General features: G+C 37.3%; 1 protein-coding gene across 1 annotated transcript; it reads right to left on the reverse strand.

Moving 5' to 3' along the window:
• Positions 1–5,035: 5,035 nt before the first annotated feature.
• Positions 5,036–6,109, reverse strand: LOC106977802 (olfactory receptor 56A3-like). The gene has a single exon (XM_027055218.2). The coding sequence runs from the start codon at positions 6,107–6,109 to the stop codon at positions 5,150–5,152; it is 960 nt and encodes a 319-aa protein (XP_026911019.2). The 3' UTR covers positions 5,036–5,149.
• Between the last annotated feature and the right edge of the window lie 13,734 nt (positions 6,110–19,843).

The raw sequence follows: 19,843 nt of genomic DNA on the forward strand, positions 1-19,843 counted from the left end.
CAATACTGTATGATTTCATTCATATGTGGAATTTAAGAAATAGAACAAACAAACATAAGGGGAAAAAAGAGGAATAACAAGAAACGGACTCTTAACATTAGGAAACCAGTTGTTACAAGAGGGGAGGTTTTTTGGGGGGGATTGGTCTAATTGATGACAGGGACTAAGGAATGCACTTGTGATGATCTTTGAGTGTTGTTTGTAAGTGTTGCATCACTAAATTGTACACTGGAAACTAATATTACACCGGATGTTAACTAACTGGATTTTAAATAAAAACTTGAAAGAGAAAAAGAAAAATTTAAAAATCTGAGCAAAACAAAAAGTTCCAGACAGATGTGTTAAAGAGCACTGTCATCCAAGCTTCTTGGAGTGAGGTAAGCCTGTAACACATCCATGGCCAAAAAGGAAAACTGAACCAATGTGAGGTGCATGTGAACATTTGAAAAACTGGGTTTATGGTCTATGCACATTTTTGTATACTAGTTTGTTTTTTGTAACATTGTATCATGAACATTACCCATATAATTAAAATATCTTTGACGTCTCCAAAAATATTTATTATTATTAAAATCAGTGTCACTTTTGCCATAATCTGTTGGTTATGAGTGAGTCACTGGAACCAGCCCTGATTCAGCAGGAGGGAAACTGGCCCAGACTTCTTTCTCCAACGAGTGTAAAAAGATGTGTGGCCATCATTAAATCCTCCATATGTGATGTTAATTTTTCTCCTTCATGATTTTTATTACTAAAATTGCTTTATGGCTGTTTTACTTTTGTTTCTATCTTCATCATTTTATTTTCCACTTCAACTCTCCAAAATGCCACCAACATGTATCAGAATCTCAGAGTCTGATTGGGAATCCACCTAAGACAGTAGGTGATCTGCACATAGCCTTTAGAGGGGACTCTTTTCCTCTGACATCACTATGTCTAGGTGCCTTCATTTGTTACTTTCTAATTTGCCCCTCTACAATACCTTTCAAACTGTAATCTTGCTTTTTAAAAATTAACGAGCAGGCTTCATTTCTATTTCTTCAAGTACGTTCCATTTATTTAATTCCTCATGTGACTCTTATGAGACCAAATTTACATTGTGACATCCTTGCATACTCTCTCTTATCCACTTCCTCCTCCTCTTTTCTGTATCTTCTGACCATGATGTAACAGGACTACAAATTTCCTTGGCCTGATGCAGCTCATTAACATGCTACTCAGCTGCATTAATCTGCTATGCAGCTCATCCCCTGATTGCTTTATAGCAACTATTTTATAAAACAGTTCCTTTTTATAACTGCATGTCCAACATCATATTCGAAATATCTTTCATTAAGTCTCTGAGGGCATTTTGTCACTCTTCTCAAAGTAGGATATTTTGGTTTAATGACTGTTTCTATTAGATTCTTTCTTCTGTTTCATTGATCCTGTTATTGTTCATTTCTTTTCCTTTTTTGGGGTTTAATTTATTCTTCTTTATGTTGTTGTTTTTAGTGGTTGAATTTGGTCATTGTTTGGATACCTAGTATTTCAAATATAAGAATTTAATGCTTCATATATGTGTCCAGTACAGTTGACCCATAAACAACATGGATTTGAAGTGTTGGGATTTCCCCTTATGGGATTTTTTTTTAAATAAACACAATACAGTACTGTAAATTATATTTTCTCTTTATTTTTTGATTTTCTTAACATTTTTTTTCTCTAGCACAGTTTATTGTAAGAATACAGTATATTATACATATAACATACAAAATGAGTTAGTTGACTGGTTAGGTTATTGGCATGTCTTCATATTAACAGTAGCCAGTTAGTTGATACATTTTTGGGGAGTCAAGATCTATACATGAATGTTTTACTGTGTGGAGGATGGACACCTCTAATCCTCACAGTTTTCAACATTATTGTTTTAGTAGCATTTCAAAAATTTTCATACATTGTATTTTAATATTTTTTTCAGCTCAAAATTCTTTTTATTCTCTTTTTCAATTTCTTTGTCTCATGGATTGTTTAGAAGTATCTTGTTATGTTTCGCATGTTTTGGTCTTATTCCAGAGATCACTTCACATTGATATGTAATTTCATTCCACTATAGTAAAAAATATACTTTGCATGAATTCTTTTAAGTGTATTGGGATTCATTTTATGACCCTGAATATGATATATTTTAGTAATGTTCAGTGTGCATTTGAAATATTATATATTCTACTGTTGTTTTTGGCTTTGAAACTCACTTTTTCTGGTATTATTATAGTTATCCCATTTTTATTTCCTTTTTTTTAATTTTTAATTTTAATTCCAGTATTGTTAACATACAGTGTTGTATTAGTGTCAGGTGTACAATATAGTGATTCAGCAATTCTACACATTACTCAATGTACATCATGATAAGTGTACTCTTTATCCCCATCACCTATTTCACCCATGCCCCCACCCACCTCCCTTCTGGTAACCATCAGTTTGTTCTCTGTAGTTAAGAGTTCGTTTCTTGGATTGTCTCTCTCTCTCTTTTTTCTTTCGATTGGTGGTGTTTTTAGTGTTGTATATTATCCCATCCCTTTACTTTTAACACTTTGTGTTTACATGAGGTGCATTTTGTGTGGGCAGCATTTAAATAAGTTTTTTTTTCAGTATGACAAGCTCTGTCTTAAATTGGGTAATTAGTTAATTTGTACTTATTTTGGTTTATGGTGTGGTTGGATTTACATATGTCATTTTGGCTTTTGTCCTCTGTTCCCTTTCCTCTCTTTTTCTTTCTTTTGGGTTAATTATTTTTAAAACATTCCATCCCATATTACTTCTTTTCTTATGAGCAACTATTTGGGGGCTTGTTTTAGAGATTATAGTACGCATCTCTAATCACAGCCTATCTTCAAGTGATAACATATTATTTTGTGTATTATGTAATGACTTAACAATGTTCTAATTCCACTTTTTTCTTCCTGGCTTATGCTATTATTTTAATACATTTTACTTTTTTGTATGTTATACATTAAATGCTGCATTGTTGTTATTTTTGTGATAGACAATTAAATGCATTTAAATAATTTAAAAAATCTTACATATGTACCCATGTAGTAACAAATTCTGATGCTTTTAATTCCTTTGTTTAGATCTATATTTACATCTGATAATATTTTCATTCTGGTTAAAGAAACTTACAAATGTTGTTTGTAGTGTGAGCCTATATTGAAAAATTATTTCAGTTTTTATATGTTTAAAAAAGCATTTATCTGGGTTGCCTAGGTGGCTTAGTCAGTAGGCGTCCAACTTCAGTTCATGTCATGATCTCATGGTTCATGGGTCTGAGTCCTGCATCGAGCTCTATGCTGACATTTCAGAGCCTGCAACCTGCTTCAGATTCTGTGTCTCCCCCTCTCTCTGCCCTTCCCCTGCTCACACTCTCTCAAAAATTAATAAATGTTAAAAAATTAAAAAAAACATCTATCTGTTTTTAAGAGTATTACTGTGGGATATAGAATTGTAGTGTAACATCTTTTTTTATTCTTTCAGTTTTAAAGGTATTGCTCTATGGTTTTACTTGCATTGTTTCTGATAAGAAATCTGCTTTCATCCTTTATTTGGATAATTTGTGATGTGTATTTTCATCTGGCTTTATGATTTTTTTCTTTAATCATTACTTATGAACAGCTTGATTATGATATGTACCCCTAGTATAGCATTATTCATGTTTCTTATTCTTGGGTTTCATTGAGCTTGTTAGAACTCTGAGTTTATAATTTTTACCAGATTGGGAAACTTGCAGCCATTATTTTTTCAAATATACTTTATGTCCCCCTTTTGTTAAGGTGGTGCCTTGACACTACAAAAATATCTTTGTGTACACTGACAGAACAATGAATACATACATCAGAACTATTTCTCTACCCATTGTTCTTTTTATTGATAAACTCACACATTTTTCAATGGGACCACATGGGCCCAAAAAATTTTGTACTTCATTTTACACATTAAATTGTTTAGACAGACAAGGGCCCCACACTTCTACAGGTAACCTTGAATAAAATTGAGTATCACTTTTTAATTGATCACAGTGTATGTTGAGGTGCTTTCTTCTGTGAGTCTTTTATTTTTTCTTATCCACTGAACACTACTTTGTGTGAATCCATGTTAATCTCTTGATACCAGAAGGTAAAGGTGATATGGAGCACTTCAGGTTTTTTGGTGGGCTTTCTTATGTTCTTGCTCTGTTTTCTTTCCCTTGGCCATTCCATCTCCTTCCATTGCTTCAATGAGGATATGTAGTCAGTTCTCACATGTACATCTCTTTTTCTTCCAAGAGCAAATCTTATTTGAGTGTGATACCTGTAAGTCTATACACTTCCATTTGAATATCTCAAGTGTATTCAAATTCAAAGTTCCTAAAAATATACTTTTGCTCTTATGACTAAGCTCCTGTCTGTCCTATAGTGCTCAGACCATGGAATGTGGATGAAATATGGTCTCCCTCACTCTTGAAGTCTAATATAAAAACCCAGAGAAAAAGTACCGTGTCTGAATTATATTCCTAGTAACTAGCATACAATTAATCATTTATTCAGCATTTATTTAATCATTAATTTTACAAACATTTGTGGGTCTCTACCATAAGCCAAACACTGTGCCTTTCTACTCCTTAAATTTTAATGAATGTCAACGGACTAAACAAGTAAATGAGGAACTTTTATGATCATTAGGCAGTGACAAATGCTGTGAAGAACAGTGAAATAGAGAAGATGTTGGGACATCATCTGTGCTTTGGGGGAATATTGTTAGGTACTATTTTAAATACTGTGGTCAGAGAGACCCATTGGGTGCGAGGGAAGGAGTTATGTGGACAGAGGAACAATAAGCAAATAGTTCCAGAGATGGAAGTGTGGTTCATGTTTTTGAGAAGCTGTTAGAGAGGCAGTTCTTACCAAAGGACTTAAGGACAAGGTCAGGTAGGTAAAGGAGAGCCATATCCTTAGTCTCTTCAGAAAACCATGGTGGGTAAGAAGTGTGATGTGACTGTGGGTAAAGGGGAAACCATATAGTTTTTATCATCAGGCATGTCACATGAGAATATTAGAACTATATGTCTATCTCCCAGTCCCTGCCTACTGATTGTGTTTTTGAGTTCTTGGTTGAGAAAAACCAAGCAAGAGCATGATTACTTTCTGTTCTCTCTTGCCCTCCTCAGTAATTTCCTAATCCCCTCTTTAATCTCCTGAGTTCGTACCCCATAGACAATGGGGTTGAGAGCTGCAGGAATTACATGGTGTAACACATTAAGTAAGACAGGGATATCAGGGGAAATTTTTTTCTTGGCAATGTGGGTAAAAACAAAAACTAGCAGGATGGTGCTGAAAAAGAGGATGAGGATGAAGTGAGAGCCACAAGTGCTCAGAGCTTTGGCAGCTGCCCCTTTTGTCTTAAGTCTAAGAACGGCTCGTAGGATGAAGGTATAGGAGAAGATGATGAGGGTCAGGTCAGAGCCCAGAAGAGTCCAGGCCACAGTTAACTGGAAAATTCTGTTAAGGGCAATATTATCACAGGAGAGCTTGGACACAGAGAGATTGGCACAGATACAATTATCAATTATATTTTTTCCACAATAATGGAGCCGGGCAGAGAGGATGGGAATGAATATAGTAAGAAGTGCATTTCTGGCCAAAGTAAAAATGGCAGCTTTGGCTACGAAATGGTCAGTGATGATGGATGGGTACCTCAGTGGGTGGCAGATGGCTACATAGCGGTCATAGGCCATGACCATGAATGTGCAGGACTCCATGCCAAGGAAGCAATTCATGATGTACATCTGGAGGAAGCAGGCATAGAAACTGATGGACTTGAGGTCAAACCAGAAGATGGCCAGGACCTTGGGGATGACAGTGAGGCAGAGCACGATATCCAATAGTGACAGGAAACTGAGCAGGTAATACATGGGTTCATGCAGAGAGGCTTCCAGCCAGATGGTGATCAGGAGAACACTATTGGCTCCCATGGCCAGGAGAAAGAGGAGGCTGAGTGGCAGGGACAACCAGAGCTTCCAGCTGGGGGACCTGACAAAACAATTCAGGAGGAAGTCTGAAACCTGAACGGAGATGGTGCCATTTTGATGTGCTGTCATATTTTGTCATATATTTCTATAGCTTTCTTTTAGTGACCTATAAAATTAGGATAAAAATTAGCTACTGACTTAAGACACATGAATTTAGAACAATTTGCTTCATCTAGGTGAAACTTGTGATTCCTAGCAGGTCATACAGATCCATTTGATATCACCTGTACATCCTTCGTGGTATGTTACTCAGAAATTTCTAGTACTAAACAATAGATGACTGTGATAATATGGTTCATTTATACGTGTTTGATTTTTTCTTAAAAAAATTTTTTTTTAATGTCTACTTATTTTGGAGACAGAGAGACAGAGCATGAGAAAAGGAGAGGCAGAGAGAGAGGGAGACACAGAATCCAAAGCAGGCTCCAGGCTCTGAGCCATCAGCACAGACCCCAATACAGGGCTCGAACCCAACCGACTGAGCCACCCAGGCACCCCTGATTTTCTTTTAAATAGAAAGTCATTTGTTTGCAGAAACAAAGAAAGGGAAAATTGCTTAGGAACTCATTTGTTTTAGCCGAGTGTCTAAATTTGTACTTGTAAGTTTCTTCCTTATTTTTTTTTTTGACCGCATAGACTATCTTATGACATATAAATACACAATATGCCCTGATTAAGTAGCAAAACCTGGGCCAAGTAAGGTCTCAGATACATGACTGTCTCTCATGCACCCCCATGCACATGTAATCCTTGGGCAGGTTTCCAGAAATCTGGAATATTTCTTTCTCTTGCACTTACACTCTGACTCCTGCTTCCACTTCTCTGAGTATAATTTTCTTCTTAGTTTCTTTTCATGTTGTGTCTATTATTGTTGTTTTCTATTATTATTATTATTATTATTATTATTATTAATTTTTAATGTAGGGACCACCAAACTCCAGCGACTCTCAGAGAACTTTAAACATCTCTCCTAAATATTGTTTAGGACATTATTGTGTGCATCCAGTGACGGATACCTCAGTGATCATCTGGGCATAATTCTCTGTTTTTACAGCATAGCTTTAGAGATTCTTTACATTGAGCTTAAACTGAGGAACCACTTTCTTACTCCCACTGACCCCAGTTGTAGTCTCTGTCTTCAACCTCTAATGTTATTTAGATTAAATTTAATTCCTCCCCCATGATTCAAGCATTTGTGGGCAGGTTGTTTGCCATAAAGCCACTACATTTTAGCGTGTACAGTTGAAAACTCCGAATCATCTAAAGTAAGCGCCAGATGATGCACTCTCCAGGCTTCCTACCCCCATCCCCATTCATCTCCTGTGGACAAATTCCTGCCCCTCTGCATCTCTGGCAGCACCCAGAAAAATACGTAAAAAGGCAAGAGAACAGCAAAAGGGAAGGTTCCAGAGTACAGTTTCTCACACGTGCCTCCTGATCTGAGACAGCATGTGGTCTCTCCTATCCTGTTTTCGCACTACTTTTACAGTAGTGACTCAGAAATGGAACGGAGCACAGATCTGGACTAAAGAGAAATGTCTCCCCCCACCATGCCCAGTGTTCTGCCTACTCCTGGTATAGCTGCCCCTCAGGCACCCTCTATCCAGACTCACTTACAGAGGATGTGAGCAGGGGTCTGGCTCCACTGATATTGGAGTTCTGGCTAGTTCCTGAAATAGCTGGGTGTAGTTATAACTCCAGAGCATCAGGGACTTTGCCCTTAGGGAACTTCTCCATCCCCATTTCCCTGTGCTTAAAAGGCCCTCCTGGGAGACAAGCAGGCAGGTAGGAGAAGAAAATGTTTTTCTTTCTCTCTAAAAGAAAGGAGCTCTGGTAATCCAGCCCAACATTGACTGCGTCCTGTAGGCAGTTAGTCTCCTGGGACTCGGGGTCTTATATCCATCCATCCATCCATCCGTCCATCCATCCATTCATCCATCCACGTTCACACTCGTTTGCACAGGCACACTGGGTGTCCTCCATGGGTCTAATAATCTCACTCAGAAGTTCCAATGGGCTTCCTGCAGCCCATTGTCAGATAGGTGCCTCCCAAACCATGCTATTAAATGGACTGATGTAAATTTATAATGACTTTCATCATGGCGTTATAATGATAAGAATGCAAGAGTAACTTGGAAAAAATATTCCTGAGAAAATGCAATGTGTTTTTAAAAGAGAGAGTCCTATCATGATTTTTGCTGTAATGGAAGATTTTTCAAATGGGATGTGTATACAACTGTATACTAGGAAACAGGAGTCGTTTCTATTTCATTTTGAGCCTCATGTGAATTATTCCCATCCTCAAATTATGGGAGCAAGCATCATCAGTTTGTTTTTTCTTTCTTACGTTTCAGTTTAAAAACTTGATTGTAGTTGACACACAATGTTGCGTTAGTTTCAGGTGTACAACATGGTGATTCGACAAGTGTATACAGTTAAGTTATACTGCACTCACCACAGGTATAGCTACCATCTGTCACCATATAACACATGTACAATAGCATTGACCGTGTTCCCTGGGCTGTGCTGTCAGCATCAGTTTCTTTAAAGGTCTTCTTTTACTCTCTTTTTATTTCCCTGTCCCTGAATACCTCAACTTCACTCCTATTTCTTTTCTCTTTGGAAAAGTGAAAGCTCCAGTGTGTTTAAAATATGTCTTTCTAATTAATCTTAGGAATACTTAAATATGCTTATATGTTCACCTATGGAAAGATGAATGAATTGAATTTTATAAATATAGTGGATCATAAATCTGATGTTATTCTTTGTTTTCACTCAACAGTAAATCATGAACAACTATCCCTGTTACTCTTGTAAGTCCACTTCATTCTTTTTGATTTCGGTTTATTTACAATTATGTACTTTTCTTTTTTTATGTAAATGATCTACACCCAAATCATCAATAATTAATTCTTTTTTTTTAGTTGTGAGCATTATTTATTTTTCTTTTAATTTTTAAAAAATTTACATCCAAATTAGCATATAGTGCAACAATGATTTCAGGAGTAGATTCCTTAGTGCCCATTACCCATTTAGCACATCCCGCCTCCCACACCTCCTCTAGTAACTCTGTTTGTTCTCCATTTTTATGAGTCTCTTATGCTTTGTCCCCCTCCCTGTTTTTATATTATTTTTGTTTCCCTTCCCTTATGTTCATCTGTTTTGTCTCTTAAAGTCCTCATATGAGTGAAGTCATATGATATTTGTCTTTCTCTGACTAATTTCACTTAGCATAATACCCTCCAGTTCCATCCACGTAGTTGCAAATGGCAAGATTTCATTCTTTTTGATTGCCAAGGATTACTCCATTGTATATATATACCACATCTTCTTTATCCATTCATCCATCGGTGGACATTTGGGCTCTTTCCATACTTTGGCTATTGTTGATAGTGCTGCTATAAACATGGGGGTGCATGTGTCCCTTCGAAACAGCACAGCTGTATCCTGTGGATAAATGCCTAGTAGTGCAATTGCTGGGTTGCAGGGTAGTTCTATTTCTATTTGCAACCCTGCTGGGTTGCAGGGTAGTGCAATTGCTGGGTTGCAGGGTAGGTTTTTGAGGAACCTCCGTACTGTTTTCCAGAGTGGCTGCACCAACTTGCATTCCCACCAACAATGCAAAAGAGATCCTCTTTCTCTGCATCCTAGCCAACATCTGTTGTTGCCTGAGTTGTTAATGTTCGCCATTCTGACAAGTGTGAGGTGGTATCTCATTGTGGTTTTGATTTGTATTTCTCTGATGATGAGTGATGTGGAGCATTTTTTCATGTGTCCGTTGGCCATATGGATGTCTTCCTTGGAGAAGTGTCTATTCATGTCTTTTGCCCATTTCTTCACTGGATGATTTGTTTTTTGGGTGTTGAGTTTCATAAGTTCTTTATAGATTTTGGATACTAACCCTTTATCTGATATGTCATTTGCAAATATCTTCTCCTATTCTGTCAGTTGCCTTTTAGTTTTGCTGATTGTTTCTTTCGCTGTGCAGAAGCTTTTTATTTTAATGAGGTCCCAGTAGTTCATTTTGGCTATGTTTCCCTTGCCTCCAGAGGCGTGTTGAGTAAGAAGGTGCTGCGGCCAAGTCAAAACCCTCTTCAAGGGTTTTGATGGCTTCCTGTCTTACATTGAGGTCTTTCATCCATTTTGAGTTTATTTTTGTGTTTGGTGTAAGAAAGTGGTCCAGGTTCATTCTTCTGCATGTCGCTGTCCAGTTTTCTCAGCACCAGTTGCTGAAAGACTGTCTTTATTCCATTGGATATTCTTTTCTGCTTTGTCAAAGATTAGTTGGCCATACATTTGTGGGTCCATTTCTGGGTTCTCTATTCTGTTCCATTGATCTGAGTGTCTGTTCTTGTGCCAGTACCATACTCTCTGGATGATTACCTCTTTGTAGTAGTTTGAAGTCCTGGATTGTGATGCCTCCTGCTTTGGTTTTCTTTTTCAAGATTGCTTTGGCTATTCGGGGTCTTTTCTGGTTCCATACAAATTTTAGGATTATTTGTTCTAGCTCTGTGAAGAATGCTGGTGTTATTTTGATAGGGATTGCATTGAATATGTAAATTGCTTTGGGTAGTATTGACATTTTCACAATATGTTTTTCCTATCCAGGAGCATGGAATCTTTTTCCATTTTTTGTGTCTTATCCAATCTCTTTCATAATCTTTCTATAGTTTTCATTGTATAGATTTTTCACGTCCTTGGTTAGATTTATTCCTAGGTATTTTATGGGTGTTGGTGCAGTTGGAACTGGGATCAATTCCTTGATTTCTCTGTCGCTTCATTGTTGGTGTATAGGAATGCAACCGATTTCTCTGCATTGATTTTATATCCTGCAACTTTGCTGAATTCATGAATCAGTTCTAGCAGTTTTTTTTTTTTTTTGGAATCGTTAGGGTTTTCCATATAGAGTATCATGTCATCTGCGAAGAGTGAAAGTTTGACCTCCTCCTGGCCAATTTGGATGCCTTTTATTTCTTTGTGTTTTCTGATTGTTGAGGCTAAGATTTCCAATGCTATATTGAATAACATTGGCAAGAGTGGATATCCCTGTCTTGTTCCTGACCCTAGGGGGAAAGCTCTCAGTTTTTCCCCATTGAGGATGTTATTAGCATTGGGTCGTTCATATATGGCTTTTATGATCTTCAGATATGATCCCTCTATCCCTACTTCTTGAGGGTTTTTAGCAAGAAAGGATGCTGTATTTTGTCAAATGCTTTCTCTGCATCTATTGAGAAGATTATATGGTTCTTGTCCTTTCTTTTATTGATGTGATGAATCACGTTAATTGTTTTGTGGATATTGAACCAGTCCTGCATCCCAGGTATAAATCCCACTTGGTCATGGTAAATAACTTTTTAATGTATTATTGGAGCCAGTTGGTTAATATCTTGTTGAGGATTTTTGCCTCTATGTTCATCAAGGAAATTGGTCTATATTTCTTATTAGTGGGGACTCTGGTTTTGGAATCTAGTGAATGCTGGCTTCATAGAATGGGTTTGGAAGTTTTCATTCCATTTCTATTTTTTGGGAACAGCTTCAAGAGAATAGATGTTAACTCTTCATTAAATGTTTCATAGAATTCCCATGGATAGCCATCTGGCCCTGGACTCTGGTTTTTTGGATTTGTGATTACTGCTTCGATTTCCTTACTGGTTATGGATCTGTTAAAATTTTTTATTTCTTTCTGTTTTAAGTTTGGTAGTGTATATGTTTCTAGGAATTTGTCCATTTCTTCCAGATTGCCATTTTATTGACATATAATTTCTCATATTGGTGCTCATATAATTGCTGTTATTATTGTTTATATTTCTGCTGTATTGGTTGTCATCTTTCCTCTTTCATTCTTGATTTTATTTATTTTGGTCCTTTCCTTTTTCTTTTTGATCAAAGTGGCTAGTGGTTTATCAACTTTGTTAATTCATTCAAAGAACCAGCTTCTGGTTTCATTGATGTGTTCTACTATTTTGTTTTGTTTTGCTTTGGTTTGGTTTGGTTTCAATAGCATCAATTTCTGCTCTCTTTTTTATTATTTCCTGTCTTCTGCTGGTTTGGGGTTTTATTTGCTGTTCTTTTTCCAGCTCTTTAAGGTCAGGTTATGTTTTGTGTCTGAGATCTTTCTTCCTTCTTTAGGAAGGCCTGGATTGCTATATAGTTTCCTCTTATGACCGCCTGTGCTGTATCCCAGAGGTTTTGGGTTGTGGTGTTATCATTTCCATTGGCTTGCATACACTTTTAAATTTCCTCTTTAAATTCTTGGTAGCCCATTTGTTCTTTAGTAGGATGTTCTTCAGTCTCCAAGTATTTGTTACCTTTCCAAATTTTTTCTTGTGGTTGATTTCGAGTTTATAGCATTGTGGTCTGAAAATATGCACGGTATGATCTTGGTCTTTTTGTATTTGCTGAGGCCTGATTTGTGTCCCAGTATATGGTCTATTTTGGAGAACGTTCCATGTGCACTGGAGAGTGATGTGTATTCCCCTGCTTTACGATGAAATGTTCTGAATATATCTGCTAAGTCCATCTGGTCCAGTGTGTCATTCACAGCCATTATTTGCATGTTGATTTTTTTGATTAGATGATGTGTCCATTGCTGTGAGTGGGGTGTTGAAGTCTCTTACTATTGTGGTGTTACTATCGATGAGTTTCTTTATGTTTGTGATTAACTGTTTAATATATTTGGGTGCTCCACATTTGGCGCATAAATGTTTACAATTGTTAGGTCTTCTTGGTGGATAGCCCCTTGATTATGATATAATGCCCTTCTGCATCTCTTGATACAGTTGTCTAGATTGTCTGATATAAGTATGGCTACTCAGGCTTTCTTTTGTTGACGATTAGCATGATAGATGGTTCTCCATCCCCTTACATTCAATCTGAAGATGTCTTTAGGTCTAAAGTGGGTCTCTTGTAAACAGCATATAGATAGATCTTATTTTCTTAACCATTCTGTTACCCTATGTCTTTCGATTGGAACATTGAGTCCATTGATGTTTAGAGTGAATACGGAAAGTTACGAATTTATGGCCATTATGTTGCCTGTAGAGTTGGAGTTTCTGATGGTGTTCTCTGGTCCTTTCTAAGCTGTGATGCTTTTGGTATGCATATCTTGGTATGTTGCAAGTTTCAAAATGGTGTGTCTTGGTGTTGACATGTTTTTGTTGACTTTTAGGGGAGTTCTCTGTGCCTCTCGGACTTGAATGCCTGTTTCTTTCTTCAGATTGGGGATGTTCTCAGCTCTAATTTTTTTCAAATAAAACTTTGGTCTCTTTTTCATGCTCTTCTGTAACTCCTATCGCACAGGTACTGTTGTGCTTAAGGAATCACTGAGTTTCCCAAGTCTATGTTTGTGATCTAATAGTTTTCTTTCCCTCTTCTTTTCAGCTTCAGTATTTTCCATAATTTTATCTTCTGTATCACCTATTTATTTCTCTGCTTCTTCAATCATCATTATGATTACATCCAGTCAGTTTTGCATCTCAGGTATAGAATTTTTTATTTTGGCCCGACTAGTTTTTAGGTCTTTTATCTCTGCAGCAGGGGCTTCTCTGGTGTCTTCTATGTATTTTTCAAGCCCAGCAAGGATTCTCACAACTGTTGTTCTAAATTCTTGTTCAGATTGCTTCTGAACTGTTTTGCTTCTACCTGTTTTGAGCCAATCCTTATTTGTGGTTTCTTCTTGATCTTTGTTTTGGGGAGAATTCTTCCATCTTGTCATTTTGTCTAGGTTTCTCTTTTGCATGTTATGAAAGCTTGTTCATGTTTATGGCTCCTGAGAATAATGGTATATTAAGAGGCAGTCATAGAGTGTCCAGGGCCTAGCACTTCAGAAAGTATTTCTGGTGTTATCTGTGTACACTCTGCTATTGTGATTTGTTTGCTCTTTCCCCCGAATCAGTCCTCTGCAGAGTTCCTCCTTGCTTACACTGGGGGGTTTTGGGACCTTTAACTAGGTGTGGCTTGATTTGTTTGTTAAAATAATCCTGATTTGAAAAAAAAAAAAGCCTGATCCAAAAAAATGGAAAAAGAACAAAAAACCTGAACAAACAAAAATCTATAAGCCTGATTCCAAAGAAAAATAAAGAAAGAAAGAAAAAAATAAGACTAATCCAAAAATCTGATAAAAGGACACCAAAACCCCCCAAACAAATGAACAAAAAACTATAAGCCTGATTAAAGAGAAAGAGAGAGAGAGAGAGAGAGGAGAAAAGAATAAATTAAAAAAAAAAAGCTTGCTCCTATTTCCTCCAGAGCTGAAGAACTGAAGCTGAGACTTTGGAGAACTCTATGATCAGTAGACTTCATGCATGCGGGGGTGCCTGTGTTGGTCCTGTGGGTGAGAGGCCCATTGCACCGGCTCATAGTCAGACCTGCCCTTGTAAAGATGTCCTGCAGAGCACATCGGGGCAGGGTTTGGTGTGACTTCAGCTTCCACTGGAGGTGCTGTGCTGCTCACTGAAGTCCAACCACACTGGTGGGGGTGGGGGGAGATGGTGTCACCCTGCTCTTTCTTCCCTGGGGTGGGGAGCTCATGCCTTCCACTGATCAGAGAGCCCTCACAGACAAGCAAACAATCTCTCCTCCTGTGTCTCAAACCTCCATTTGATCCTTGCCCTCAACCCATCTGTGCCTGGGCTGTTGACATGGCTGGCATGACAGCTCTCCTATGTTTTATCTCTGGTGCGTGTCCGGATTTTATAACTCCAAATCTTAAAGGACCTGGAAAGATACAGACCCACTGCCCTCTTCCCAAGGTGAACCTCACAGTGCTGCACCTGGTGCTGTTCTGTCCCAGAAAGGCGGTCGCACTGCTGCGCAGATGCCTGGAGTTTATGGTGAAGCAGAGCATCTGCCTGTGCCTTTGTCACCTGCTGTTAAGACTGCTCATAGGCTCCAGCTGGGTCTTTTGTCCTTGTAGAGTCAATATACCCTCTTCCAAATGCAGTCCAGGAAGGGGAACCTGCGACCCAGAGGATCCCCATCCCATGGTGTCAGCTATCTGCTCCCAGGCCTCAGGCCTCCTCTTCTGAAGCACTGTGACCCACCTGAATTGACTCCAGGGAATGGTAAGGACTTCCAAAACCTAGGAATTTGATCTCTACTTTTTGCAAGAACTTTCTGGAGTTCTTCCCATTCCCCCAGACAGTGGTTTTGGGGGAGTGCTTTTCTTGCATTAACCTGATGAGATGCTGCCTCTCTCCCATCTCTCCTCATCTCAAAAAGAGCTCCCTCCCCTCCATGGCACCATGGCTTTTCTCTCCCCCAGTTCCTGTGTCCACACCTCATACCTGCCTGGTTCTCTCTCTCAAACTATGCAGACTGTTCTCCCAGTCCTCAAATTGATTTACTAGGTGTTCAAGATTTGAAGTTGATCTAGCTGTGTTCAAGGGATGAGCAAGCCCTGGGTCCCTCAGCTACTCCAGCTTAACTCCTCCAATGTCTGGTACTTCTTCAACCACAGACATTTGCTATGTGGATGTGATTAGAACCCATTCATGGCTTCTTTTACTCTATATGGCAGAATAGCTGCAACAGAAACTACGTGGCCTTAAAAATCTGGGCTTTTGAAAGAAAATTTCTACTGTTCTCAGTGCTAGTGTTTAATATATGCATCTTCCTATTATCAGTCAGCCTTCAGATAATATCATTCTATTTCATATATAAGATATGAATTTATAAAGGTTTATTTCCATTTGACCCCTCCATATCATTCTTCTATTTTTACCACACATTTTATTTCTACATAGTTTATAAACTCTAATACATTGTCACTATGTTTTTCTCCCCTACTTCCTCTCTGTCTATGCTTTCAATGACCAAGTATATGAATACTAGACTGGTTAATATTATATCTGTCATCAGGTCACTCTACTTTTTTTTTCAGCATTATTTCTCTATGTTTTTTGGTTTAAATAGTTTACATTTCTATACCTTTAAATTCTTTGTTTTTTTCCCCCTATACTGTCAAATCTGCTGTCAAAGTCTGTGTACAGGCAGCACCAGTTTTAAGAATTGAAACATTAACTATATCATACATTGCAAGTACCCCCATATTCATATATACAAAATAGAGCTCACAAAATTCAAGCAAGATTTAAATTACACAAAAAGGAAAATATAAACAAGTACTTTTGTAATTACAAGACATTTGAAAACTCTCACTGACAAAGGACAGTGTGTCCTGCATCCTGGAATTAGATAGCTACTTTATTCCTAGGTTTTAGTGTGTGCAGTCAAATCTAATATTCTATGACTTGTCTCAGCTTTCCCCCATGTGGCATCTAATCTAAGCATGCTGGGTTCATAGTATAATTATTTGAATAATAGTTTGGAAGTTAGAGGTCTTAGCATTGAGTTATCATTTCTATTAGACTGTACTGTGGTACATTTTCTCTGGATTGTGCCTGGTTCTGATGAAGGGAATCCTGTTTTTCAGCCCCAATTTCCCCTGTATAACTTTTTTTTTCATTTTTTTCATTTTATTTATTTTTTTTGAAATTTATTGTCAAATTGGTTTCCATACAACACCCACAGCTCATCCCAAAAGGTGCTCTCCTCAATACCCATCACCCTTCCTCCCCTCCCTCCCACCCGCCATCAACCCTCAGTTTGTTCTCAGTTTTTAACAGTCTCTTATGCTTTGGGTCTCTCCCATTCTAACCTCTTTTTTTTTCCTTCACCTTCCCCATGGGTTTCTGTTAAGTTTCTCAGGATCCACATAAGAGTGAAAACATATGGTATCTGTCTTTCTCTGTATGGCTTATTTCACTTAGCGTAACACTCTCCAGTTACATCCACGTTGCTACAAAGGGCCATATTTCATTCTTTCTCATTGACACATAGTACTCCATTGTGTATATAAACCACAATTTCTTTATCCATTCATCAGTTGATGGATATTTAGGCTCTTTCCATAATTTGGCTATTGTTGAGAGTGCTTGTATAGCTTCGGTTTATAGGATTGTGTTACTTCCTTGGCTCAAACTCACGTTCCTAATGCAATATTCTGCCTAGTCCTTCAAATCCTATTCCGTATTTGGGTCCTACTTTTTGCCAAGTGGCCACTGCCACTTAGACCTCTACCTTAGCTTCTATTTGGCTATGTCTTTCCTACATATTGACATTTCCCTTTGCTTCTTGGACTTCTCCTTCCTCCAGGCACAGACCGTTTGCACTTATAAACATGGACCTTGACTGTCCTGCTCATTACTGCAACCCCAGAACCATAACAAAGATGTCTATATTAGGTATCAATGAATATTTTGCAGATAATATAATATGGACTGTTGGCCTGAAGGGCCATTACCTTTCTCTGTTGTGCTCTGCATTGTTCTTCTGGCACAATTTCTGGTGTCAGCTGTGTCTGCCCCCAAAGATTTGTCTCACTTTCTCTGCACGTTGAAGGAAGGGTCCAATTGTGGGTAATAAGTAAGTAAACTGAAAAGTCTCACGACAAAATCTGAGCTATAACATTTTGTGGATATGGGTATTAGGTTTTAAGAGACTGTTTTTCCTACTCATATGTTTTACTGAGTAATTATACCATTTTCACTATTAAGCATTTCATATAAAATATTCTTTATTAAAATAATAGAGTTGAAAATAACTAATTTAAAATACTCATACATATGTACCTGTAAATAGTGTTATGAGTAGTTTAAGTAATGACAGCGTATGATTATTAACATCTAACTTTTGATAAACCTTTGACACTATCATCTGTTGCTTCCCCTAGCACTAATATTCCTGTCTTATCATCAGTAAAGTCTTTATTTACATTTTTTTTAGCTTCTGTAACTTCCAAGGTTTACATATGACTTTCTTTTTTTCTTTATTTCTCTTTCTTTCTTTCTTTCTTTCTTTCTTTCTTTCTTTCTTTCTTTCTTTCTTAGAAAGAGAGAGAGAGAGAGAGAGAGAGAGAGAATGGCAGAAGGAAAGGGAGAGAGAAAGTCGCAAGCAGGCTCTGCACTGTCAGCACAGTGTTTGATGCAGGGCTTGATGCCAGGAACTGTGAGATCATGACCTGAGCCAAAATCAAGAGGAGGATGCTTAACCAACTGAGCCACCCCGGTGGCCCTATATGGTTGTATTTCAAATCTGTTGCTCCAGGATTTGAGGACTGTGTATTGTAAAAAGCAATAGATGGGTTTTCTCTTACTTTACCCTTCTCACACTGGTCTTTAAGACATAAGCACTCATGTAATGCAAGATTTTAAGACAGGGAAATCATTATTCATCCTCTAAAACACTGGCTTCCTTTCCTCCATATGGAAAAACATAAAAAAAATAAAGTCACAGCCAAGAAGAAACAATATTGTTTTAATCCTTTTCCAAGAAGGATGCATTTTTCCTCAGTTCAATTGCTCTCCTACCCATTTTTCATTTGCCTTTTGAAGCTGTATGTCTAGTGCTGAACTGATCCATATATTACCTACTAGTCACATGTGGCTGTTGAGCACCTGAAACTCAGTTGTCCTGACTGAAATATGCCATAAATGTATAATACATACTGGATTTCAAAGACCTGGAATACCTAAAAAGAATATAAAATATGTTATTATTAAATTCTTTTATATTTATTATGTGTTGAAGTTATAATGTTTTAGATATATTGGTTTCAACAAAATACGTAAGATCATTTTTACTTTTTACAGTTTATTTTCTTTTTATAGATTAATGTGGCTACTAAAATGTTTAAAATTAAGTATGTGGCCCACATTGTTCTGGACAGCACTGTTTTAGTATCAATTATTTTAGTGGAATAAAGCCATTGTTAATCTGTTCAATTTATCAAATGGATCTGTCAGTACTTCTTTGATGTGAGCCATAAATGTGTATAAGTTGCATATAAACACAACAATGCAAAACTTTCAAAAATATAGGTTTTAAATATAAATATTTTGCTAGTCTACTTTGGAAGACATGGCTTATGCCAAATTTTCTCAGTCTTGGGTGGTATATGCTTTAAATCCCCTGATGTAGCCTTTTTCATGCATTCAATGTTCAAGTTTTCTAACAGCTAATTGGAGAGCTCTGGGTTTGTTATACAATGTGACCCTAGTAGAGATTAGTCCTGAAAGTGTTTAGTTCCTTGATGAGAAGATGTTAATATATGATAGTGTTTAAACTAGTAGATTTTCATTAGCTCCTTAGAGATAGTAGGATAAATTTACTTTAGCATGTTATATCTTCATATTCATAAGACCTTCCTGTTGCTATCCAGTTATTCACATTTTAAACCATGTCATTTTATTAAAGTTTAAATGTGCAAGAGAATGGGATTTTGGGGAGTTCTTTTTCAAGTGACAAAGAAAGAGGTTATTTATGGTATGAACCTAATTGGATCTTGACTTTTTTTTTTACTTTTGAGAAACATATTATTCCTAAATAGAATGTTGATTATGTACTTCTAAGTATTCTATTGTATTTATTTATTTATTTATTTATTTATTGAGAATGAGAGAGAGAGAGAGAGAGCATATGAGCAGAGGAGGGACAGAGAGAGAAAAGGAAAGGGAGAATCCCAAGCAGATTTCTCAATGTAGAGCCATATGGGAGGCTCAGTCCCTCAAACCATGAGTTCATGACCTGAACTTAAATCAAGAGTCAGATGCTTAACCAACTGAACCACCCAGGCTTCTCTTAACTATTATTTCTTAATTATGTGTGTACAGGTTTATTTTTCAAATAGTAGCTCATAGTGATATCCAGAAGCAGAGGAATGAAACACCAATTTATTATTCTTCACTGTGAGATGGAGAAGATGAAGAAACAGACAGAGTTGTGCTGAGTGAAAGCTTAAGTAGT

The sequence above is a fragment of the Acinonyx jubatus genome, chromosome D1 (assembly GCF_027475565.1).
Source record: "Acinonyx jubatus isolate Ajub_Pintada_27869175 chromosome D1, VMU_Ajub_asm_v1.0, whole genome shotgun sequence".
Taxonomy (NCBI): Eukaryota; Metazoa; Chordata; class Mammalia; order Carnivora; family Felidae; genus Acinonyx; species Acinonyx jubatus.